The sequence below is a fragment of the Microtus ochrogaster genome, chromosome 8, assembly GCF_000317375.1.
Source record: "Microtus ochrogaster isolate Prairie Vole_2 chromosome 8, MicOch1.0, whole genome shotgun sequence".
Taxonomy (NCBI): domain Eukaryota; kingdom Metazoa; phylum Chordata; class Mammalia; order Rodentia; family Cricetidae; genus Microtus; species Microtus ochrogaster.
In genome coordinates, this window is record NC_022015.1 from 77,884,571 (window position 1) to 77,904,502 (window position 19,932).

General features: G+C 38.8%; 1 protein-coding gene across 4 annotated transcripts in view; it reads right to left on the reverse strand.

The window, feature by feature from the left end:
- The window catches only part of Sorcs1 (sortilin related VPS10 domain containing receptor 1), a 506,327-nt gene that overhangs the window by 13,394 nt on the left and 473,001 nt on the right, over positions 1-19,932 (reverse strand). For all 4 annotated transcript variants that reach the window (XM_005352454.2, XM_005352456.3, XM_005352453.3 and 1 more), the window contains exon 24: positions 13,345-13,444. In XM_005352454.2, coding sequence (XP_005352511.1) covers positions 13,345-13,444 — 100 coding nt within the window. The remainder of the gene's footprint in view (positions 1-13,344; positions 13,445-19,932) is intronic.

Genomic DNA, 19,932 nt, shown 5'->3' on the forward strand with positions numbered 1-19,932 from the left:
TGATAGAACAACTGTCCTCTCCCAACCAATCTTGTTATCTTTGTATTTACACACAATTCCCTCAAGCTCAACCACTGCATTGTTTTGAAATAGCTGTGCTTCCCCTTCCCTGTCATTATTAGTTACAAAGTATTGTTATCATATGAAAGGAATGAGGATATAATGTAAAAGGTCTCTAATGTAAACCATTAATTTTCAGTGAACAAATGAAGTCCAGAGGAACCAGACGATGAGAACAGTCAGAGGCATTATGGAAGTTAAAATACTAATACTAATACCAATCAGAAGGCCCCTGTAGCACAAGCAGAATGGAAGTGACGAACAGTTAAGAAAACCATAAAGATTACTTGAAGGGATAACATTTTAAGTTTTTTGTTGTTATTTTTTTTCTCTTGAAACAGGGTCTCTATAAAGCCTTGTCTATCCTAAAATTCATTATGCAGACCAGGCTGATCCTTAACTCACAGAGCTCTGCCTGCCTCTGCCTACTTTCTGAGTCTGAGGATTGCAGGTACACACCACTATGCCTGGCACAAACTTTGAAATGCATGGAAAATAATAAGAGGAAATTACCTTAACTGTGCTCCTACACATATGAAGGGGAACACACAGACACAGTTGAACTTATCTTTGCTTCCATCTCCTATCCACTGCTTTCCTCTTTTCTGGGTTGAATTTTCCAACCTGACATCATTCACACTCAGATGATCATTCTTAATGAAGCAGCATTAATACTTTTGGGAAATCATCACATTCTTTGGACAACATTAGTTTCTGCATTTTGGGATCTACAATGTACAATCCATTAGACATTCCAGGTCTGCATCTCTTAGCCATTTCTCATAGACAGGGGATCAGCACAGCCAACAGCAGTGGGGAGAGTGAGTGATGCTGTCCTCAGTGTTCTGTGGCTGGTTTATGTTTGCTGATCTCTGCCTGCATATAAAGGGGGTCTATTACTGCACCATACAGCAGCAGCAGCCACCTATCTTAATTTCCCCCATGTTTTAGGTGTGTTTGCATGCATTGCTAAGGAATGGAAACTGCTGATAAATGGATTTGGGCTTGTTGTGTGGAATTAGCATAAATTAATCCCTCTTCAGTTGCAGCTTCGGCCAGGTAGCTGTGAGGAAGAAAGGCGCCTAGAAGGCTTTTGCCATTACAAATGCACAGTGTACAACATGGATACAAGCATTGCTCCAGGTAATTGGACACCCCACACCTCTGCTCATACACCATTTCTAAAACCCTGTGAGGAAGTAGGCTATGCTTCAAATTATTGTATTCTATTCACATGGGTCTGAGCTGATTATAGTAATAGAAATATTACCACTTCCATAAAATGGTGACAGGCATATAGGAAATGCTAAATAAATACTCCCAGCTGAGCATGTGCAAGTCAAATCAGAACTCCAGAGTTGGGTTCAGTATTTGTTTTTTTTTTTAAATATCCTCAATCAAATCTTTATTAACAAAAAATAATACACAAAATAGACACCAGAGAGCAACTTTATGTTAACCTATGTTGAAGTAGGGACAGAACAATTTTGCATTACAGTTTTGTGTGCTGGTGTGGGTACATGGGCATGGCATGTGTGTAAAGACCAAAGGGCTAGTTCCTCGGGTTCTGCTCACTGGCCTGCTACTTGCAGGTTTGTCTGGGCTGACTTGCCATCTGTCTGTCTGCCTCTCCAAGGCTGAGATTACAAGTACCACCCCTGTATCTGGCCAGTCTGCTTTCTTTCTCTCTTTGATGTAGGCCCTGGAGTTGGAACTCACATCCTCAGGCTTGCAAGGCAAGTCCTTCTCTGATGGAGTGAATTCCCCAAGCCTGCACCATACTGTTAGGCTCAGTCTGAATACGGACGTCATGTGCAGCCAGGCATCTGATAATTGATTCAGTTACTTTTCCTCTGCCATGTCTGAGATGCTGACTTGACACAGTATCCTAGAAGTCAGTTTGGAACACATTTGTTGAGTCAGTGTACCCAGATCACAGTCTCACAATCATACTGTGGCATTGTTTCTGCCATGGTTCTAGGCAAGAAAGGCTGGGGATCACACCAGTATCAGTATGAATGTGCCATGAGGCTAACCTTAAAGATGTCTTTGAGAACTTTCAGCTTTAAGTTTTTCTGTTCTTCAAATTACATAGTGATGCCTGGTGGGTATGCAGATTAGATAACTAGATGTCTAAGATCTGTTGTAACTTTTTTATTTATTTTACTGAGCTATGCATTTTTCTCTGCTACCCTCTCTTCCTCCCCCCTCCACTTCAACCCTCTCCCATGGTCCCCATGGTCCCAGTTTATTCAGAAGATCTTGTTTTTGTACTTCCCATGCAGATTAGATCAATGTATGTCTCTCTTAGGGTCCTTAATGTTGTCTAGGTTCTCTAGGATTATGAATTGTAGGCTGGTTTTCTTTTCTTTATGTCTAAAAGTCACTTATGAGTGAGTATATACAATATTTGTCTTTCTGGGTCTGGGTTACCTCACTCAATATGAAGTTTTTTAGAACCATTCATCTGCCTGCGGGGTTCAGTATTTGATATACTCTCTGTAGAACCAGATTCTAGGCCTACCTTTCTGGGATAACTGAAATAGTGGAAGCTTCAATTCTTCTGAAAAATTCAAGTGACAACTCTAGGAGCTTGCAAGGGCAGAGAGTGGCTACAAAGGAAAGAAGAAACGAAGGGGATGGGGATGCATGATGTCAACCACACAAAGAATAAATAATAAGAAAAAGTCCAGAGAAAATAATCTTTGCTGTAGTAAAGCTGTGAAGGTCAGAGGAGATGGAACTGACTGTGGTGGCATCTGGCACTGCAGATACGACCAACGCTGTGAGCTGTCATATTAATATGCCCATATTGCTGAAGGGACATCCCTCAGAGAGAATTCTGAAAGACGAAAAAATTCTCACTTAGGTCAGTTTGGCCCCTGGCATCCCCCCACCTTGGGATTCTTGACACACATCCATGTATGAAAGGTATCCAGTCTTGCAGGAGGGAAACATGTTTAGCCACACCACAGCTTTCGCACACTCCTTCCACCACAGACCCTTTGGAAATTGAGGTCCTGTACAGCAAGGGGCTTTCTTGGCTTTTCTTCTCCAGGGCTACTGTGGTCAAGAAGCTGCAGAAGTACAGTCTATTTTGATTCTCAGTTTTTCCTTTCCTGCCTCTGAAGCAGACCTATGGCTTTATGTTAAATACTTTAAATATAAGATCTGTGTAATCCAAACATTTGAAAGAATGTGTGTTTGGGGGCCTATTAGATACTTTATATATTGATAGAAAAAAAAGAAAAAAACACTTGACCAGTGCAACTTAATGATGGAACAGTTTGTTTTGGCTACCTGTGCTAGGAAGTCTGCTACAGTGGAGCAGCCATGGTGACAAGAAAATAAGGCTGATGGTCACGTTGTGTCTGTGACCTGAAATGAGAGCAATGAATCCCAGTGCTCAAACATTTTAACCTTCCTATTCAGTCTGAAGTTCAAGCCTTCATGATGCACTGCTAAGGTGAATCTTCACACTTCAGTTAACCTTATCTGTACAATCCAGCAAAGACATGCCAGCTACTAACCTAACCTTACAGTCCACTATAGGCATGGCCAGAAGTTTGTTTTCTAGGTAGTTCTAGATCTTGCCAGATTGATGCTCAGCACAGAGGATTATGGTGACATGGAAATGGCACAGAAGGGCAGAACAGCTCCCATTTGCAGTATACCCTAGCTTGGATAATGGTGCTCCCCCTCAGTTCATATACAATCTCAATCATGAGTCTCATAATACTTTTTCTAACTCTGATAGGTAACTGGGAAGCTTCATAGCGAGGCATCTCCAGCACCCTGAGTTTCCATATAAACTATTAAACCTCTGATCATTGTAAATTGTCATATTCCAAGGGAAGAGAAAAAAAGAACGTATAAACCTAACCAATGCAAAGCTGCCATCTAATTTCTATCTGAAAGCTTTCTCTGGGAATGATACAGTAAACCAGTATCACTACTTCAACCAGTCAAATATTTTCTTTGTCCTGCATACTAATTCCCTGTGTGCTGAGAGGATTCCTGGACCAGGAGCAACTCTGTGATCTGCTGGAGCCCACAGATGTGGATTTGTTCCACCTTGATCAAAGGTCAGAGAGTGCAGGCCTGTTCTTGCTCTTTTAAGGTATTTCCAGGAAGTTTGGCCCAGGGTGTGACTATTAACAGGACGTTCCAACCTAGGGTGTGGTTACTTGATGCCTTGGGTATTTGAGAAGATGATCACTTTATTTGTTCCTTGCATTTTGGTAGAGAGGCAAAAGTCTTCCCCCTCCTCTTTGGATTGGAGCATACAAAGTCTATGAGAAATAAATAGGAGCACATTCAGTATTCACAGGGTTGCCCTCCCAACTCTATCCCGTGTCTCTGTCTATTTCTATTGTATCTCATCTCTGTTTTTTCTGCCTAACATTTCTAATCTACATACCCCTACCCTGGAACATACGAAATCATGGAGGCTGAAACCTGACCGATGTCAACCCAACGTGGAACCGTGACAGATGGCCCTCAATATGGGGTTCATGACAGTGATCTTGCTTCCATATTCTGAGTGCTGGGATTACTGGTGTATGTCACCCAACCTGGTTTACATGCTGAGATTAAGTCCAGACATGGCCCTGTGCATGCCAGGAAATCACTTGGCTATCTGAAGGGCAGACTGCCTTCTTAAAAGAACTGATCACAAATCTATTGCAAACTGAGATGATATTTCATCTTTGGTACGAGTGTATGTATGTATGTGTATATATTATTCATATATATGTATGTATTTGAAGGTGTTACAGTCATTTAATCACATTGGAGGGAAAGATATTTATATCTCTTGGCACCTGTTATTATTTATTATAGTACCACAATAATTTCATATCTGTTAAAAGCTACTCTGATACAATGTGATTATTTAAAGATAAAATATATTTAATTTTAGGAAAAACAGGAGGAAAAATCATGGCTTTACTCATAAATGACTTACTTGTAAATAATAACTGGGTGACCAGAGAGTAAAGAGGCGAATAAATTTATTGACTGTGAAGAACTTCACTAGCGCTGATTTCGCCTCTAAATGGAAAATGTTATTGCAACAATTTATTTCACTTCACAGTTGAGTGCTCCACAGCAACTATTTGGCATCTGCATCGATTATACTTTGGCTTCGATTACATTGTCGTTTCGACAACATCCCACCTGGGGCTTCTGCTACCTCACATGGAAAGCATCTTCACCAAGATGAAGCTCGGGAGCAGAATTCAGTTAGTGTCATGATGAGCCCGAAAGCTGTGCTTTCGTCCCCACCCCCGCCTTTCACTTTTAACCCATCCAGTGTTAGTGACTGAGGTCTGGAAATATCAATCCTCTGATGTGCCTCTGATATCTTTTTATTGTATCTGCAAAAGAAGTTAAATCAGTTGGCAACAGCACAGAGGCCAAGATAACAGTTTTATTACAAAACCCACACATGCCCTTGACAAAGGACAATTTTCCTAAATGTAGCTTCTCGAAAAAAGCATTAATGGATAAGAAGGGATAGGAACAATATTCTCAGTGTGTATGTTTTATGCTTTCAAGCTTTGAGACTCTTCCTTTGCAAAAATGTTAGCTTTTTACCATTTTAATTTTAATCAACTATGCTCTAAACTGTAGGAGACCAAGGACCTACAGGAAAACTAAGAGCAAAACCTTGCATCTCTGAAATATAGGTGGAAATAGTGAAAGGTGGATGTAGCATTTTTGTGCTTATATTAGCACATGAATTGCACGTAGATAGTATCATTTGTTTAACTCTCTTAAACCTCCCAGCAATACAATTCCCTTTGCCACTGAGATTCTAGATCACATCTTAATCCTTTTCCAATGGCTTCCCAGCCACACCTCTTGGCTGCCCTTAGCCACTTATCTTGATTATGGATAAACTCTATCCTGTATTTGGAGGTATGTTTCACTTATTACCTACTTTCTTTCACTGTTATCTGCTCATTTTGACTATTAGGGCTGCCTCTACCTATGCCAGGGAATTAGATTTTAATGTTTATTACTATATTAGTGTCACAAGCCCCTCTCTGTTTTAGTGAATGCCCAGAGCTGCAAATCAGCCTTAATGCTGGAGAAGAGTGTCCTGTACCGTCCCTCATTGCAGAAGGATTTTTGCTCATGGAATGATTTCTACAGTGTGCTGGAGACTTCCAAGGGGACTGGGTCTACAAGCATGATTTGGAGATATTGATCCAAAAGTAAGATCTTGATTAGCAGTCTCTTGGGTTCCCCATATGACTTCCCACTCTATACAATGAATCCCTCTATTCTCTATTTCATGGTATTTCTTAGTTTAAGTTCAATGGATCAGGTTGGGGATCAGGTGATTTGGAGCAAAGATCTCCTTCCTTGGCTTGGAGATCAGTTTTCCACCTGTGAAAGATGGTTTTATTTGCCCAAACGTTCTGAAGAACCAGTCAACTTTAGCTCCTCTAGGGGATCCATGATTCAAATTTCAGTTTATTTACACAATAAACTAATCTGGTGAAATATGAATAGTTCTAAATTGTTTATTCATATTAGTATTTGGGATTGTGTTCTCAAATGGAATATGCCTGCCAGAATGTCCCCTTAGTCTCTTTGTCTTACTGCCTATCCTTATGAGTATTTGTGGTTCATTTCCCCTTAGTCTCTTTGTCTTACTGCCTATCCTTGAGTATTTGTGGTTCATCTCTATCCAGAGTAGAAGGAATAAGGGTCTTACTATGTCTCATATCCTCCCCAGGAGCCATAAATTGAAAGGCATTATTGTCAAATGAGGCATAGAAGACAGAAGGGTTGGAGGAAGAAAATGATAAATCTGAAATAGATACTGTTCCTGAGTTCATTCCAAGTTAGCAATGAAAACAAGCAAACAAAAAATGTCCTTAACAGACTTTTAGTTAATGGTTCAGGCTTATTCTTTAATAGTAACCAATTGAAATCAAAAGGTTGGCATCAGACCTTAGACCTTTGTAAGTAGCCAGCAAACACTCCTTACAATGAAATCCTGACTCTAAAGTACACAATACAGAGCACTAAGCAAGGGGCAATAAGTTATACTTTATTCAGACTTTTTTTCAATAACAGACTCTTGCCTCCCCTGCCCTCCTTTCTTGCTTCTCTTTTCCTGAGACACAGAACTCCAAGGAACATGGGCATTATTTTCCTTTTAACTGTTCTTTCTCATTGTACAAATAAATATTCACTATCACTTCCACAATATAGAATAAAAACAGAGAAATATGTTGCCTAATGGATAAAATAGCCAGGTGTTCACTAAAGTGGTCATGGAGATTGGTTGTAGATATATATGTATATTTCTATATGTCATGTATTATATACCTGATTATTTGTAAAAGTAAAGTTAGTTGAGCAATTGAAGTGCAAGTTCTCTGGTGGGTAATAGCAACAATGTAACAACATTAAGAACCCTACTCATAAGAAATCAGTGTGTGTGAGGAAGATGAGGGTAAAGATAGCCATAATCATCAACATCATATAGAGATTTAGAAAACAACAAGTTCAGACATGGAGGTAGTAATGAGGCAAATGCTTCTGTAAAGATGGTATGCACGCGTGGCCATACAGCTAAGCCTTAAAATACAAATAGATTAAAGAATGTAGAATGTTGATGAAGTTGGGGGTGGGTGTGCCGCCCACTGTGTCCCCCGTGTCTGCGCTCTGTGTGCTGGCACCCAGTTACCGAGCTTCGGGCACGGGACTGGAAGCTGAGAGACAGACGCAGAGATAGACTGACACACGCAGCTCCTAATGCTGGTTCAGAAATAGACTGATACACGCAGCTCCTAATGCTGGTTCAGAAAGCCCATCTTTATTAACACCATGTAGACTTAAATACACTGCAGTTAATGGTCAACAGGTGATCCTCTAACTAGGCACAGCTTCTAGTAACTTATATTAGAAGGTTCTAGGAGGGAAAAGCAACTAAAGGCCAGGACTCATTAATCCCAACATCTCCCTCCTAAACTTTTTATAAAACAGAATCTGTTGCTGCAAATTGGCATAAGCACCTACTCAAATATTTCTTTGAGAGTCCAGGCACTATTTTAGTTTTCTTTCCTTTTTATTTTCCTTTTTGCTAGTATGGAATAGCACCTTTGGGGCAAAAGATATTCTTGATTGTTCTTTCAGAAACTGTGGCCTGAGCTACTGCTGAGATGACCACTCCAGGGCTGCTTTGTTCGTTCGGGTACCAGCCATCATACCACTGACAATTACCAAAAAGACTAAGCAGACTGAGATGACCCTGTATTGAGAGAAACGAGATTCTGGAGAGAGAGCTGCAGTGATTGCTTTCATTGTGGTGTCTGCTGCTGCAGCCATGGTTGCAGGACTGGCAATGGCACAAACATCGTTGGTGTTGGACACCGTGGATAAACTGGCGAGACAAGTCAACGATGCTCTCCAGACTCAGAATGCCCTGAGTGTCCACATTAAATTTGGACTTTTGAATTTAAATCAAGAGACTGCCCTATTGTAGGAGCAGGTGGACTTATGGCTAGTACAACAAATGTCTTGTTCACACTTTTATCATTCCATTTGTGTGACATCTGTTGATATTGCTAATGCCTCTTATGTGGTCAAACAACTCAATGGCTACTTGAATAGCCCTTGGAATGTTAACAATTAGCACACCAGATTGTAACTGTTTAGCCAAAGGGATGGTTGAATACCATAGCCCAAATGGGAGGCTGGGTCCAGTGGTGATTAGGGACCCTATTGCTGGCAATCAACGCCTGTTACCATGGGCATTCATTTCTGAATTCTGTGTAAGATCAGACTACCTATGAAAATACAGCATATGGTCACTTAGCAAGTCCTTCTGACCCTGTTGGCCAGTAAGGTTTGGTTGCAAATACTGCACCAACAATGAAGACTCCTCCATAGATGGGCAACGTCTACAGAAGAGGGCCCGCCTAAGACAGGGAAGGGGCCTCCTAAAGACGGGTAAGGGTTTACTCTTCTGAGATGACCTAAGACAGGAGGGTCTTCTGTTTTATAAAAAGTAGGGAGATGTTGGAATTAATGAGTCCTGGCCTTCAGTTGCTTTTCCCTCCTAGAACCTTCTAATATAAGTTACTAGAAGCTGTGCCTAGTTAGAGGATCAGAGGATCACCTGTTGACCATTAACTATAGTGTATTTAAGTCTACATGGTGTTAATAAAGATGGGCTTTCTGAACCCGCGTTTGAAGCTGCGTTTTTCAGTCTGTCTCTCAGCCTCCAGCCCCTTGCCCCAAGCTCAGTAACAGGGTGCCAGCGCACAGAGCGCAGACACAGGGGTGCGGTGTGTGGCATGGGTGGTTAGTATAAACAAAGTCACACTTGTCCAAATTCCAAATGTTGCTGATTTGTGAACTTCGTTCTAAGTTTCTGGTAGGTTCTAGTCCCTATATGTTGACCAATGTTCTAAAAGCCAAAAGTATTTGTTCAAGCTGTGACCTTGGTTCCACCTTCTTAACAACACGTTCTTTACTTCTTCCTGTTCTTACATAATGCCATATCTCTTGTTTCTGCAAAGAGAATTCTAGAAACGTATCTGTCAGATGTGGCTAGACCCTCAAGAGAAATCACAGTTTCCAAAAAGCACAGGAAAGACTATGAACAAAATAAACAACACTGCGCTCAAAGTTTAGCTTGGCGTAGCTACAGAAATTAATGAATTCCCAAAGAGAGAATACAGGAGGAGATAAGCAAAATCCAGTCTCTAATGACACCCAGATTCCTGCAAATGCTTTTCTTATGCTCCCCTGAAAGCAAACAGGGAAGTGAATGTGAAGAGCAAAATAAGGCTAGTAAATTCCTGAAAGGAGACAGTTCATTTCCCTGGGAGGATAAGCAAACCATGCACTGCCTCTCACCAGCAACGTACTCTGGCTTGAACACCTTAAAAAGGAGGCTGGTGAACATCTGCCGAGCAATTAATGGAGGCAACAGTGTGCGATAATGGTCCCTGTGCAGGTTTCCCTAGTCCTGCTCAGGGACATGAAATGCTGCAGACAGTGGTCCTTAACAAGGGGATTTTCCCTTTCTGTAAGGGATAGGAGAGGGTAAGAAGAGAACAGGAACTAAAATGCCATACAGGCAGCAAACAATCTTCTTCCCCCATCTATGAATATGCTAATTTCAGTTTAGACATCACGACTGCAAGCTCCACAATCCACCCACCATTCATCTAATGTGCCCTGTGTTGCTTGCATGGAAGGAAATTACCCTCTACTCTGTTTGGTAGATATGTGGTCCAATGCACTGGTGTTCAAATAGCTGTTTTTATTTTTCTAAATAAGGTAGCAAGAGCTATGCCAGGATCGCTGTCAAGTAAGAAACTGATACTTCATCATCATAATTATTTAAATGTCATTCTTGACACACATGTTTGTCTGTTCATGTTATTATGAAAGTCCACCCCAGAATGTCTGTTCCTAGGAACATGGCCAGTTCTATACCCTTGGGTGAACAGACAACATTTTGAACTTCACTTATTCTTTTAGTCTTGGTCATTTTCATCCTGTACAGAAACTAATGTTCCACATCAAGTCTACATCAATATAGCTGCTGAGGCATTCGTGACAGAAACTTCATAATGCTGGCAGATAGAGTTTGCAATTGGACTTGAAGAAGACATTAGTGACAAGTCGAATAGGAAGGAAAGTAAACAGCCACAACGATAGGAAGACAAAGATTTTCTTTCTCATTAAGCTGCCCCAGTTTAAGTGCTTTTCCCTCCTGCCCTGCCTACAGCTGTATCTTTTTCTTGTCTTGGCAATCTTGTTGAGTCATACACATCTTTAATACATTATCTGTCTTTCAAATATGATAGTTATGTGGACTTTCAATGACATCTATTCTTTCTGCTAGCTTTTCCTCCCAGAAACATAACTCCTGTTCCCAAACACTCATCTGTGAAGAATTCTAAGCATGAAATGGAGGGAATTCTCAGTTGTCTTCAACTTGGTATTGTTCCTGGTCACTCCAGTGACATGAATTTCTCATAGTTATCAAGACTGAAGCTCCCATGTGAGCTATGGATCCACATATATCTTAGGATTTCCTTGCTGCATTAGTTTCTCATGGCTAATGCACGGGCTATATCAGCCTCAAATATCTAACTACCCACTTTTCAACTTGGTTTTAATTTGAAATTAGTTCTCAAAAAAAGTCCACCCATGTACTCACTCCTTTTTCTATCCTTCTTTTATTTGAGATAGGATCTCTAACCAACCAGGCTTGCCTTGATTCTCCTGGCCACCTCTTGAGTGCTGTATTGCTGAGTGTCAAACTTACCAAAATAATGTGACACATATTAAAGTATAATATGACGGGTGAAATTAAAAGCTGGCACACATAATAACTGAGAGAAAATCTGTGTGAAAAATAGAGGATCAAAACATAGATGGCCTCTAGAATAGAGAAACTGGAGAAATATAGCTAGGTTTTTGTTTAGCTTTCCGTGGGCTATTCCCCTCACTCCAATAGAGTCTTTATGTACATAGAAAAAGAATTTTTTTTCTGATCAAGTCACACAATAATGTAATTTATCATTTGCTGAATTCATTCAGAAGCTGAATATGCCGTGAGGCAAGCTTTAATTTCCAAGAAATGAAACATATCCCTTAAAATGCAGAATTCTGTATAAAACATCAGGCTCTACTGTATTCAGTCTCAAAATTTATAGATACATGAGCAAGTAGCTCTGTGTCCTGTGGGAGAGGATGGCGATATGAATTCTAGGCAAGTTCAGCTAATGAATTAAGTAAATGTCACAGCACTTCTCAAAGACTCTATGTCTTCTTAGAGTGCACTGAAGTACAGAAGGCTCACATGGCGTGTTCTATACTCTACCTCCCTTCCCTCTGTTCCATAAGAATTACATCTACTACTTAGTTTTTGAGATAGTGGGAGAAAAATAGACAGTGACAATATAGTAAACCTGCTTCCAGACATGGGGACCTCCTGGAATCCCCAAGAAAATGAAGGATTGAGATGGAAGCTTCTCCCCTCCATCCTCATTTGTTTGCCTTCCTCGGCAACCTTAAGTTTTTACCCTTGGTGCTTTGGTCTTTGGAATATGTCATGATTTCTGTCCTATCCACCCTTCAATATTCTCCCCAAATACCACCTATTTATAAAAATATTTAATGTCATTTGGAACTAATAGAATTCATCTCTGTCTTTATCTTTTTTAATTGCTTCAATTGTTAATAATACAAAGGAATTAAAAGAAAAACAACAACTTTCCACATGCCACACATTCTTCTAAGTATATCATCCAAGTTAAGCTACTTCTCCCACTGACTTACATTCCACGGCCACCTCTATGGTACACAAAATTTAAATCTGTATTTTAGGTATGCACAGTGAGTTCTAGAAAAATGACAAAAACTATAGATCGGTCTAAAAAATGCGAACAAAACAAAAAAGCTTTTAAAGTTAAATATTAATACACAATGTGTTTACTTTGTACACAAAAATGCATATATTTACTTATTGTGAGACCCCCTTAACTGCCTACTACACTATATCCCTGTCCTATAGCAGACCTCTATGCAATGCCAACACCATACTTTCCCACACCAAACCATTTCATTAGTTTTATCACTATACAAACAATTTCCAGTTGGCATCTCTGCCCCATGAAACACCAGTAAAATACTCTGCCAAAAAAGTAATTCATAAGTATTGTTCATCTAATTATTTATTAACATACACAATGATATATATTTATAAATTCTTAATATAACTTATTTCTCATTGAGAGCTCTCTCTGCAGAGAGGAAGACTTCCTTGACTGCTTTTTATAAGTAAAGAGACAGAAGATCAAACCTATTTATTTATAAAATTAGGACTAAATGAAGGTTTACTCTATTGCTCCTAAACCTCTTCTTAACCTGTACTCCCATAGCATGGAATATAAAGAAAAAATTCTTTGAGCTATGAATGAATCAAAAATACAGCTTTATAGGAAAATGTGAAAAACATCATTCTGAGATTAATGCTCTTTTTACATGTATATTGAGACAAAGCATGTTATGGCATGAGAGCATGTGCCTAGGTGATTTATTGAACTGTTTTCCAGGGACTAAGGGGAAACAATAGCTTGTTCTCTTGCCAAACTGGTACCCCCATTAGGGCAGAACAATCACTTAAGGAGACTTTCAAGAGCTGTGCCCAATTGATAGCTACCATCTCTCCCTGATCACAGTGAAAGTGATTTCCCTGCAGCACAGTTGCTGGCCAGAACCCCAAACATGGAAACTGACCTGCTGTTAGGTGGGCTGCGTGGACGAGAACTTGGACCCCAGGCTTCAGCTCGAAGTGCACCAAGTTTTGGTTGAGTTTGTGGATTAGAATTTCAGATATCTGAAAGAAGTCTTACAGTTAGTGCTACCAAAGTAGTAATATTGACTATGAATAGCTACACTGAGGAATATGTTGAATATTTATCAACACCTACTAACATTATACGGCAAATGACAAAAAGGGTGGGTCTGTTGTACATAAGACCGAGTAGTAGCTTGGTACAATCCACACATTCTGGGTTTGACTTACTTTGCTTCCTTCACTTTCTCTAAACCACCATGGGTAAGCACTTTTTGACTGTTGGATAAATTAACATTGTCAATACCATAATAAACAATATTGTTAAACACAATGCCACCACAGTTTAAGCAACGAGTTAGTTAATCATTGTGTCATGCGTATAGGCATTTGCTAAACTATTCCTGACGCTGGTGTATGTTTGGAAGAGATATGGAATTCTAGACCATAGACTGTTAGCCTGAGTAAGGTGTTTGAGTAGAAATTACATGCAGTAAAGTATTACAGATAGGGTAAAAACTTTGTTTGTTTTTTTAGCATAGAAATTTATTATGCCTGACTTATACATGTTGGGGAACTTCGGAAAGGCTCTGAGGAATAACCATGCTACTTATTTTTATCTGCTATCTTTGCCTTTTTTGTAATACACTATTTTAAGCATCAAGTTCATATTTTATTTAATATTCTATTACGTCTAATTAGCTGGATGCTGACCATTATTTTTATAGTTAAATTCTTCTGCTTTCCCTTTATTTGCTGAGTTTCATCTTCTCTACTAAGTTGCCAAAATGGCACTGTGGAGCCTAAATAGTTAAGCAAGCCCTGATGGTTTAGTTTGGAGTTCATGTTAAAAGTCACTAGTAGACAATGGACCTGCAGTACCCAGCACATAAACTTCTCTACTGACCAAGAGGAGTGTGAGATTGTTCCCTGAATCCCATGGATAAACACCTGGGGTCCTTCTCTCAAATGTTGTCATTTGTGAAACCATGAAGAAAAGCAAGGGTGTGATAAAGCCAGGCTGAAAACAATTTGGTCCCTTTTTCATAAGCATGGGAAATTTCCCTTAACTGTCCAGGTTTACAGGAAGGAAAGGTTTTCAAGTAATTTCATCAAAGTGTTTTCTCTGTAATCTCCGATTACTGCTTATTTAGTGAGGTCTTGATAGGAAATAAATATGGATTTTTAGTAAATGTTGATCACAAAAGTTTTGACTTTGAAACTTAGAAATGCAAGTAAACATTAATATACAGATACATGTAAACATCCAAACACAGGCATACATGGCATATATAGATATATAATTAAAAAAACACTCTAGTCAAAACATGAAAGATGTCTCAAAAGCAATTAAGAAACTTACCTGTGCGGAGCAGTGTTGGCACACACCTTTAATCCCAGCACTTGGGAGGCAGAGGCAGGCAGATCTCTGTGAGTTCGAGACCAGCCTGGTCTACAAGAGCTAGTTCCAGGACAGACTCCAAAACCACAGAGAAACCCTGTCTCGAAAAACCAAAAAAGAAACTTACCTGTTTCTTAAAGACTATTAGAAACATAAAACAGAACTATGCATCAACAGCAGGAGAACTTCTCACAGTGAAGTGAAATTACTTCTTAATACTGAACAAGAACATATTCAAGTGAGACATATAAATAATTAAATCAGAAAATATAATTTATCAGAACAACCTACTTTTAATTTATTATCTCTAAGAGAGTCCCTCATGAAAATAATTAGATGTGTGTTGGTTTTATCATTGCTTCATTGAATTTGTCTATATCACTTACAAAGTATGCAAAATTAATCAGGTAACAAACCTCATTTCATGTTATTTAACTTGCATCAAAAGATATTTGATAAAGGACATAGACTCTATGGAAAAGAAATTATGCATAAGAAGTAAAAGTAAATGTAATTTACATCCTATACAGGAATAACCTCAATTAGAACCAGGCATTTTGCTATTCAAATAAATTAGTAGTAAGCAATTTACAAATTTCAACAATACTTTAAAGCTCTTACCAGGTTAATTACAGAAGTACTTATGCTGCATTGTCTTCATTAGATCATGAGATGCTATTTATATATTTAAGTATATGATATATGCATTGAACACTTTATCCTGATAATGCTGCTTATGTCTGTCTATTTTTCCCTATGTTTATGCTGCCATCCCCATGGCACAGGCTCAAAGGACATATCCAAGTTTACCTAGTTAATATTTGAAGAGCTGAGACTAGACTTTAGCTTTGTTTCACTCCTAAACCTAGTTCAGTACTACTAAAAATAAAACAGGTTTCTTTAACCATTTAATTAAGAGGGAGAGAGGAAGATGTTTAGTTGTATATCTGGGTAAGTGAGTTTAGGAGATAAAAATGGCACAGTGTTTAACTCACTGCACTGCCATTTTTAATCCATCTGTAACACACGCACATACATACACAGAGAAACTAATAGTGTCCCCAAAGCCACTGAAAAATGTAGACAAGAATAGGCATTTCCTAACACTTTGTTCATGAAAGTGTTCATTCCACCAATCTATGCAGATTGTAATATACGAAAGCTTGGACGACAGAAAGAGTAACAAACTGTAGTCTACAGGAAGCATAGCAAGAGCCCAGATGAGAAGAGCAACACTTGCTTGATAAAAGATTCAAGTGAAATAATATGTGATTACTCAGAGACCAGCCTTGCTGAAGTGAGATGAATTTACTTTCCTTTCTGTCCAGTGAAAAGTGTGCCTCCTAAGTAAATTTCATTTTTAATTCATAGTGCCATTTCTCTGCTGATGCTTTCCCACCCAGTCCCTTTCCTATTGAGTCCAGCTAAACAATCATAGCACAAGAAACAGCCTATTATTCTTGCTATCTGCCTGTTTCATAAAATACACCTATGATTTGGATGAAGTTCACACTTCATGTAAGTTACTATTTGAAAAGGCAATGGGAACTCAATACAGATACTAGAAAAGGATGTCATGGAAAAGCCTTACTATAGCAAAAACAGCAATTCAATTCTCTCCCTTATGCTTATCTCAAAAGATGAAGACTGAGTGTAGCAATCAGAATCAACAATAGTAACAATGGAAAATTCTCAGGGACTTGAATCAAAATGACACTTTCCCCCTCATGCACAATATCCCACATAGGTGGTTAGATGTTTCCCACCTCATGAGGACAAGACTGTAAAAGTCATTTCAAATGTTTCCATTCATTATAGCACAAGAAAAAAAAAAGAGCTTGCAAGCACTTGACTTCTTCTGGTTGAATGAGGCACATGGAATGCCTTCTTCCAAGGCAATTGTCTTAAAAAATTGCCAAGGCTCTGCTCAAAGAGTAGAGAATCATATTGTTGTCCTATGTGTCCCAATGACAGCAGCATGTCAATATTTGGTCTACATGGCAATTGTCACCATACTAAGAATATATTCCACATTTAGACCACTTTTAATAAAATTATTTGGAGAAAACACGTTCACAGGACTGGAATAAACATGTCAAGCATTGAAACGCAAACAGAATGGGACATTTAAGAGAGGAGTCATAATTGAGCTATACATTCTGCTCCTCTCCCTCCTCTCCTCTTCCCTCCTACCTTTCCCCATGGTCACTATGCTCCTAAGATCCAGGAGATCTTGATTTTTTTCTACCTTCTATGTACATTAGATTCATGTATGTCTGTTGTAAGGTCTTCATTGTTGTCTAGGTTCTCTGGATTATGAATTGTAGACTGCTTTTTTTTGCTTTATGTCTAAAAGCTACTTATGAGGAAGTATATATGATATTTGTCTTTCTGGGTCTGGATTACCTCGCTCAATACCTTCTAGATCCATCAATTTTCCCACAAATTTCAAGATGACATTATTTTTTCTGCTGTGTAAACTCCATTGTGTAAATGTACCACGTTTTCCTCATCCATTTTTTTGGTTGAGGGACATTTAGGTTGTTTCCAGCTTCTGGCTATGACAAACAATGTGCTATGAACATAGCTGAGTACACGTCCTTATGGTACAATTGAACATCCTTTGGATATATACCCAAAAGTGGTATTGCTGGGTTTTGAGGTAAGTTGTATCCTAATTTTCTGTGAAATCACCATACTGATTTCCAAAGTGGCTATGCCAGTTTGCACTCCCACCGGTAATGGAGAAGTGTTCCCTTTACCTCACATCCTCTCCAGCATAAGTTGTTATCAGTGTTTTTGATCTTGACCATTCTTACAGGTGTGAGATGGACTCTCAGAGTTGTTTTGATTTGCATTTCTCTGATGTCCAAGGATGTCAAGCATTTCTTTAAGTGTCTTTCAGGCATTTTAGATTCCTCTGTTGAGAGTTATTTGTTTATGTCTGTACCCCATTTTTTTATTGGATTATTTCTCCTTTTGACAGCCAATTTCTTGAGTTCTTTGTATATTTTGGAGTTCAGTCCCCTGTCCAATGTGGGTTTGGTGAAGATCTTTTTTCATTCCATAGGCTACCAATTTGCCTTGTTGACTGTGTCCTTTGCTTTATAGATGCCTCTCAGTTTCAGAAGGTCTCATTTATTAATTGCTTCTCTCAGAGACTGTGCTACTGGGGTTATAGTTAGGAAGTGGTCTCCTGTGGCAATGCATTAAAGTATACTTCCCACTTTCTTTTCTATGAGGTTCAATGTGGTTGTTTTTATGTTGAGGTCTTTGATTCATTTGGACTTGAGTTTTGTGCACGGTGACCGATATGGATCTATTTTCATTCTTCTACATGTTGACATCCAGTTGTGCCAGCGCCATTTGTTGAGCATGCTTTCTTTTTCCCATTTTAATCTTTTGCTTTTTTGTCAAAAATCAGGTGTTAGTAGGTGTGTGGATTGATATCTGGGACTTCAATTCAGTTCCACTAGTCTTCCTGTCTGTTTTTATGCCAATTCCAGGCTGTTTTCAATACAAGACAGTAAATTTTTTAAACAGTCCAAAACAGGTGGCACAAGGTGGAGATGTGAATTCAGGAAAGGCCATATGAAGTTAAGAGGGCGATGTTCTGGGGATGGGGAGAGTTAGGATGGGGTGTGGAAAGTCAGTATAATGAAAATTCATTGTTTATACATATGGAATTTTCAAATAATAAAAATATTACTTAAATAAAGCAAAATGTTGAATTGTTTTACTTATTTTATTTGAATGTTTATGTTTTATTAGTCTTCATCACAGAATTTATTCATATTATACCTTGAGTTCCTTGGACATGTTTATAACTGTCATTTTGAACTGATTACCTAGTACATAATCTAAGTTGCTTCCCGTGGTGTATATTATTGTGGGACTAATGGGACTAATATTTTACTTTGGAGGACAGATATTTTCTTGTTGGTTAGTGTTGTTTCTGTTTTTTTTTTTTGAAACCTGGGTTTCTGAGTTAGAAAATTGGTAGTGTATTTTATTTTGATATAGACATTTGCCCCACCTTTGTTGAGTGGGTATTTGAACCTCTCTTTGCTGGTACGCCAACTTGTTAGGTTTGGGGTCAACTAGGTGATACATGCTATTTGGTCTTAGGGACACTCAGTGTTGATATCTAAATGGATTCTCTGAAGTGTCCTAGCTTAGCTAGGCTAGTGCAGCTTCTCAGCTCAGGAATGACTCCCCTTCAAGAGAGCTAATAGGTTCTCCCTGCAGATCCTCAGAAATCTAAGGAGCGCACATATAATCCTGAATGGCCCACATGTGGCATGTGCTATGGTCATTGTAGAAATGTGTGGTGCTCTTATACACATTTTTGAAATTCCCACACAGCAAATACTTTTTTAAAAAAATAGTCTTTGGCAAATTTATTAATGACAAGACTACTCGGGTCCAAAGTAGTAACACTTGCTCATAACGTTGGTCTGGGGAATGTAAACCTTGCTGAATAGCATACTACTCTGGTGACATCTTTAGAGACAATATAGGGTGGGGTGACTTTGCAGAAGGTCGGTTGATAAAGCCTGGACCTGCAGTCCCGTGAACTGGGAGTTGATGAAGTCCTTATTTTTAACAGAGGAAGCTTTTCCCCGTCATACAACACAACTACATGGTGAAGAGACAGTGGAGCCAAATTCTAAATTCTAGTTGAGGCTTCCTTACTTAGTTCCATTCTTTCTTTGGATAGTTTATTGCAAGCTTTAAGTTTTTCTTTTATGTAGCATATGCCTTTGTATCACCTCTTATTAGCCTTATATTGACTACAGTTGTCTTTTCATGACCTTCCTTGTCCATATCATATTATCTTTACAACCCAAATCCCCATGTTTCAAATTCAGGACTGACAGGTAATAGCATAAGTGCACAAAATAAAGAATTTGTGCTTGTTGACTAAATATTAAGTTTATTAAATGATACCAATAGATTAATATATTTCTATAGATGTTTTTCATTTATCTCTTCTCAAAATTTGCAATCTGTGTCTATGAGGAGTAACACAGATTAAGCAGAAAATGTATTATTTGTGTTTGGTATTTTTTATACTATCCCTTTTGTTTCTTTTAAATACCTATTAATTTTACTTTTATTTTTGATA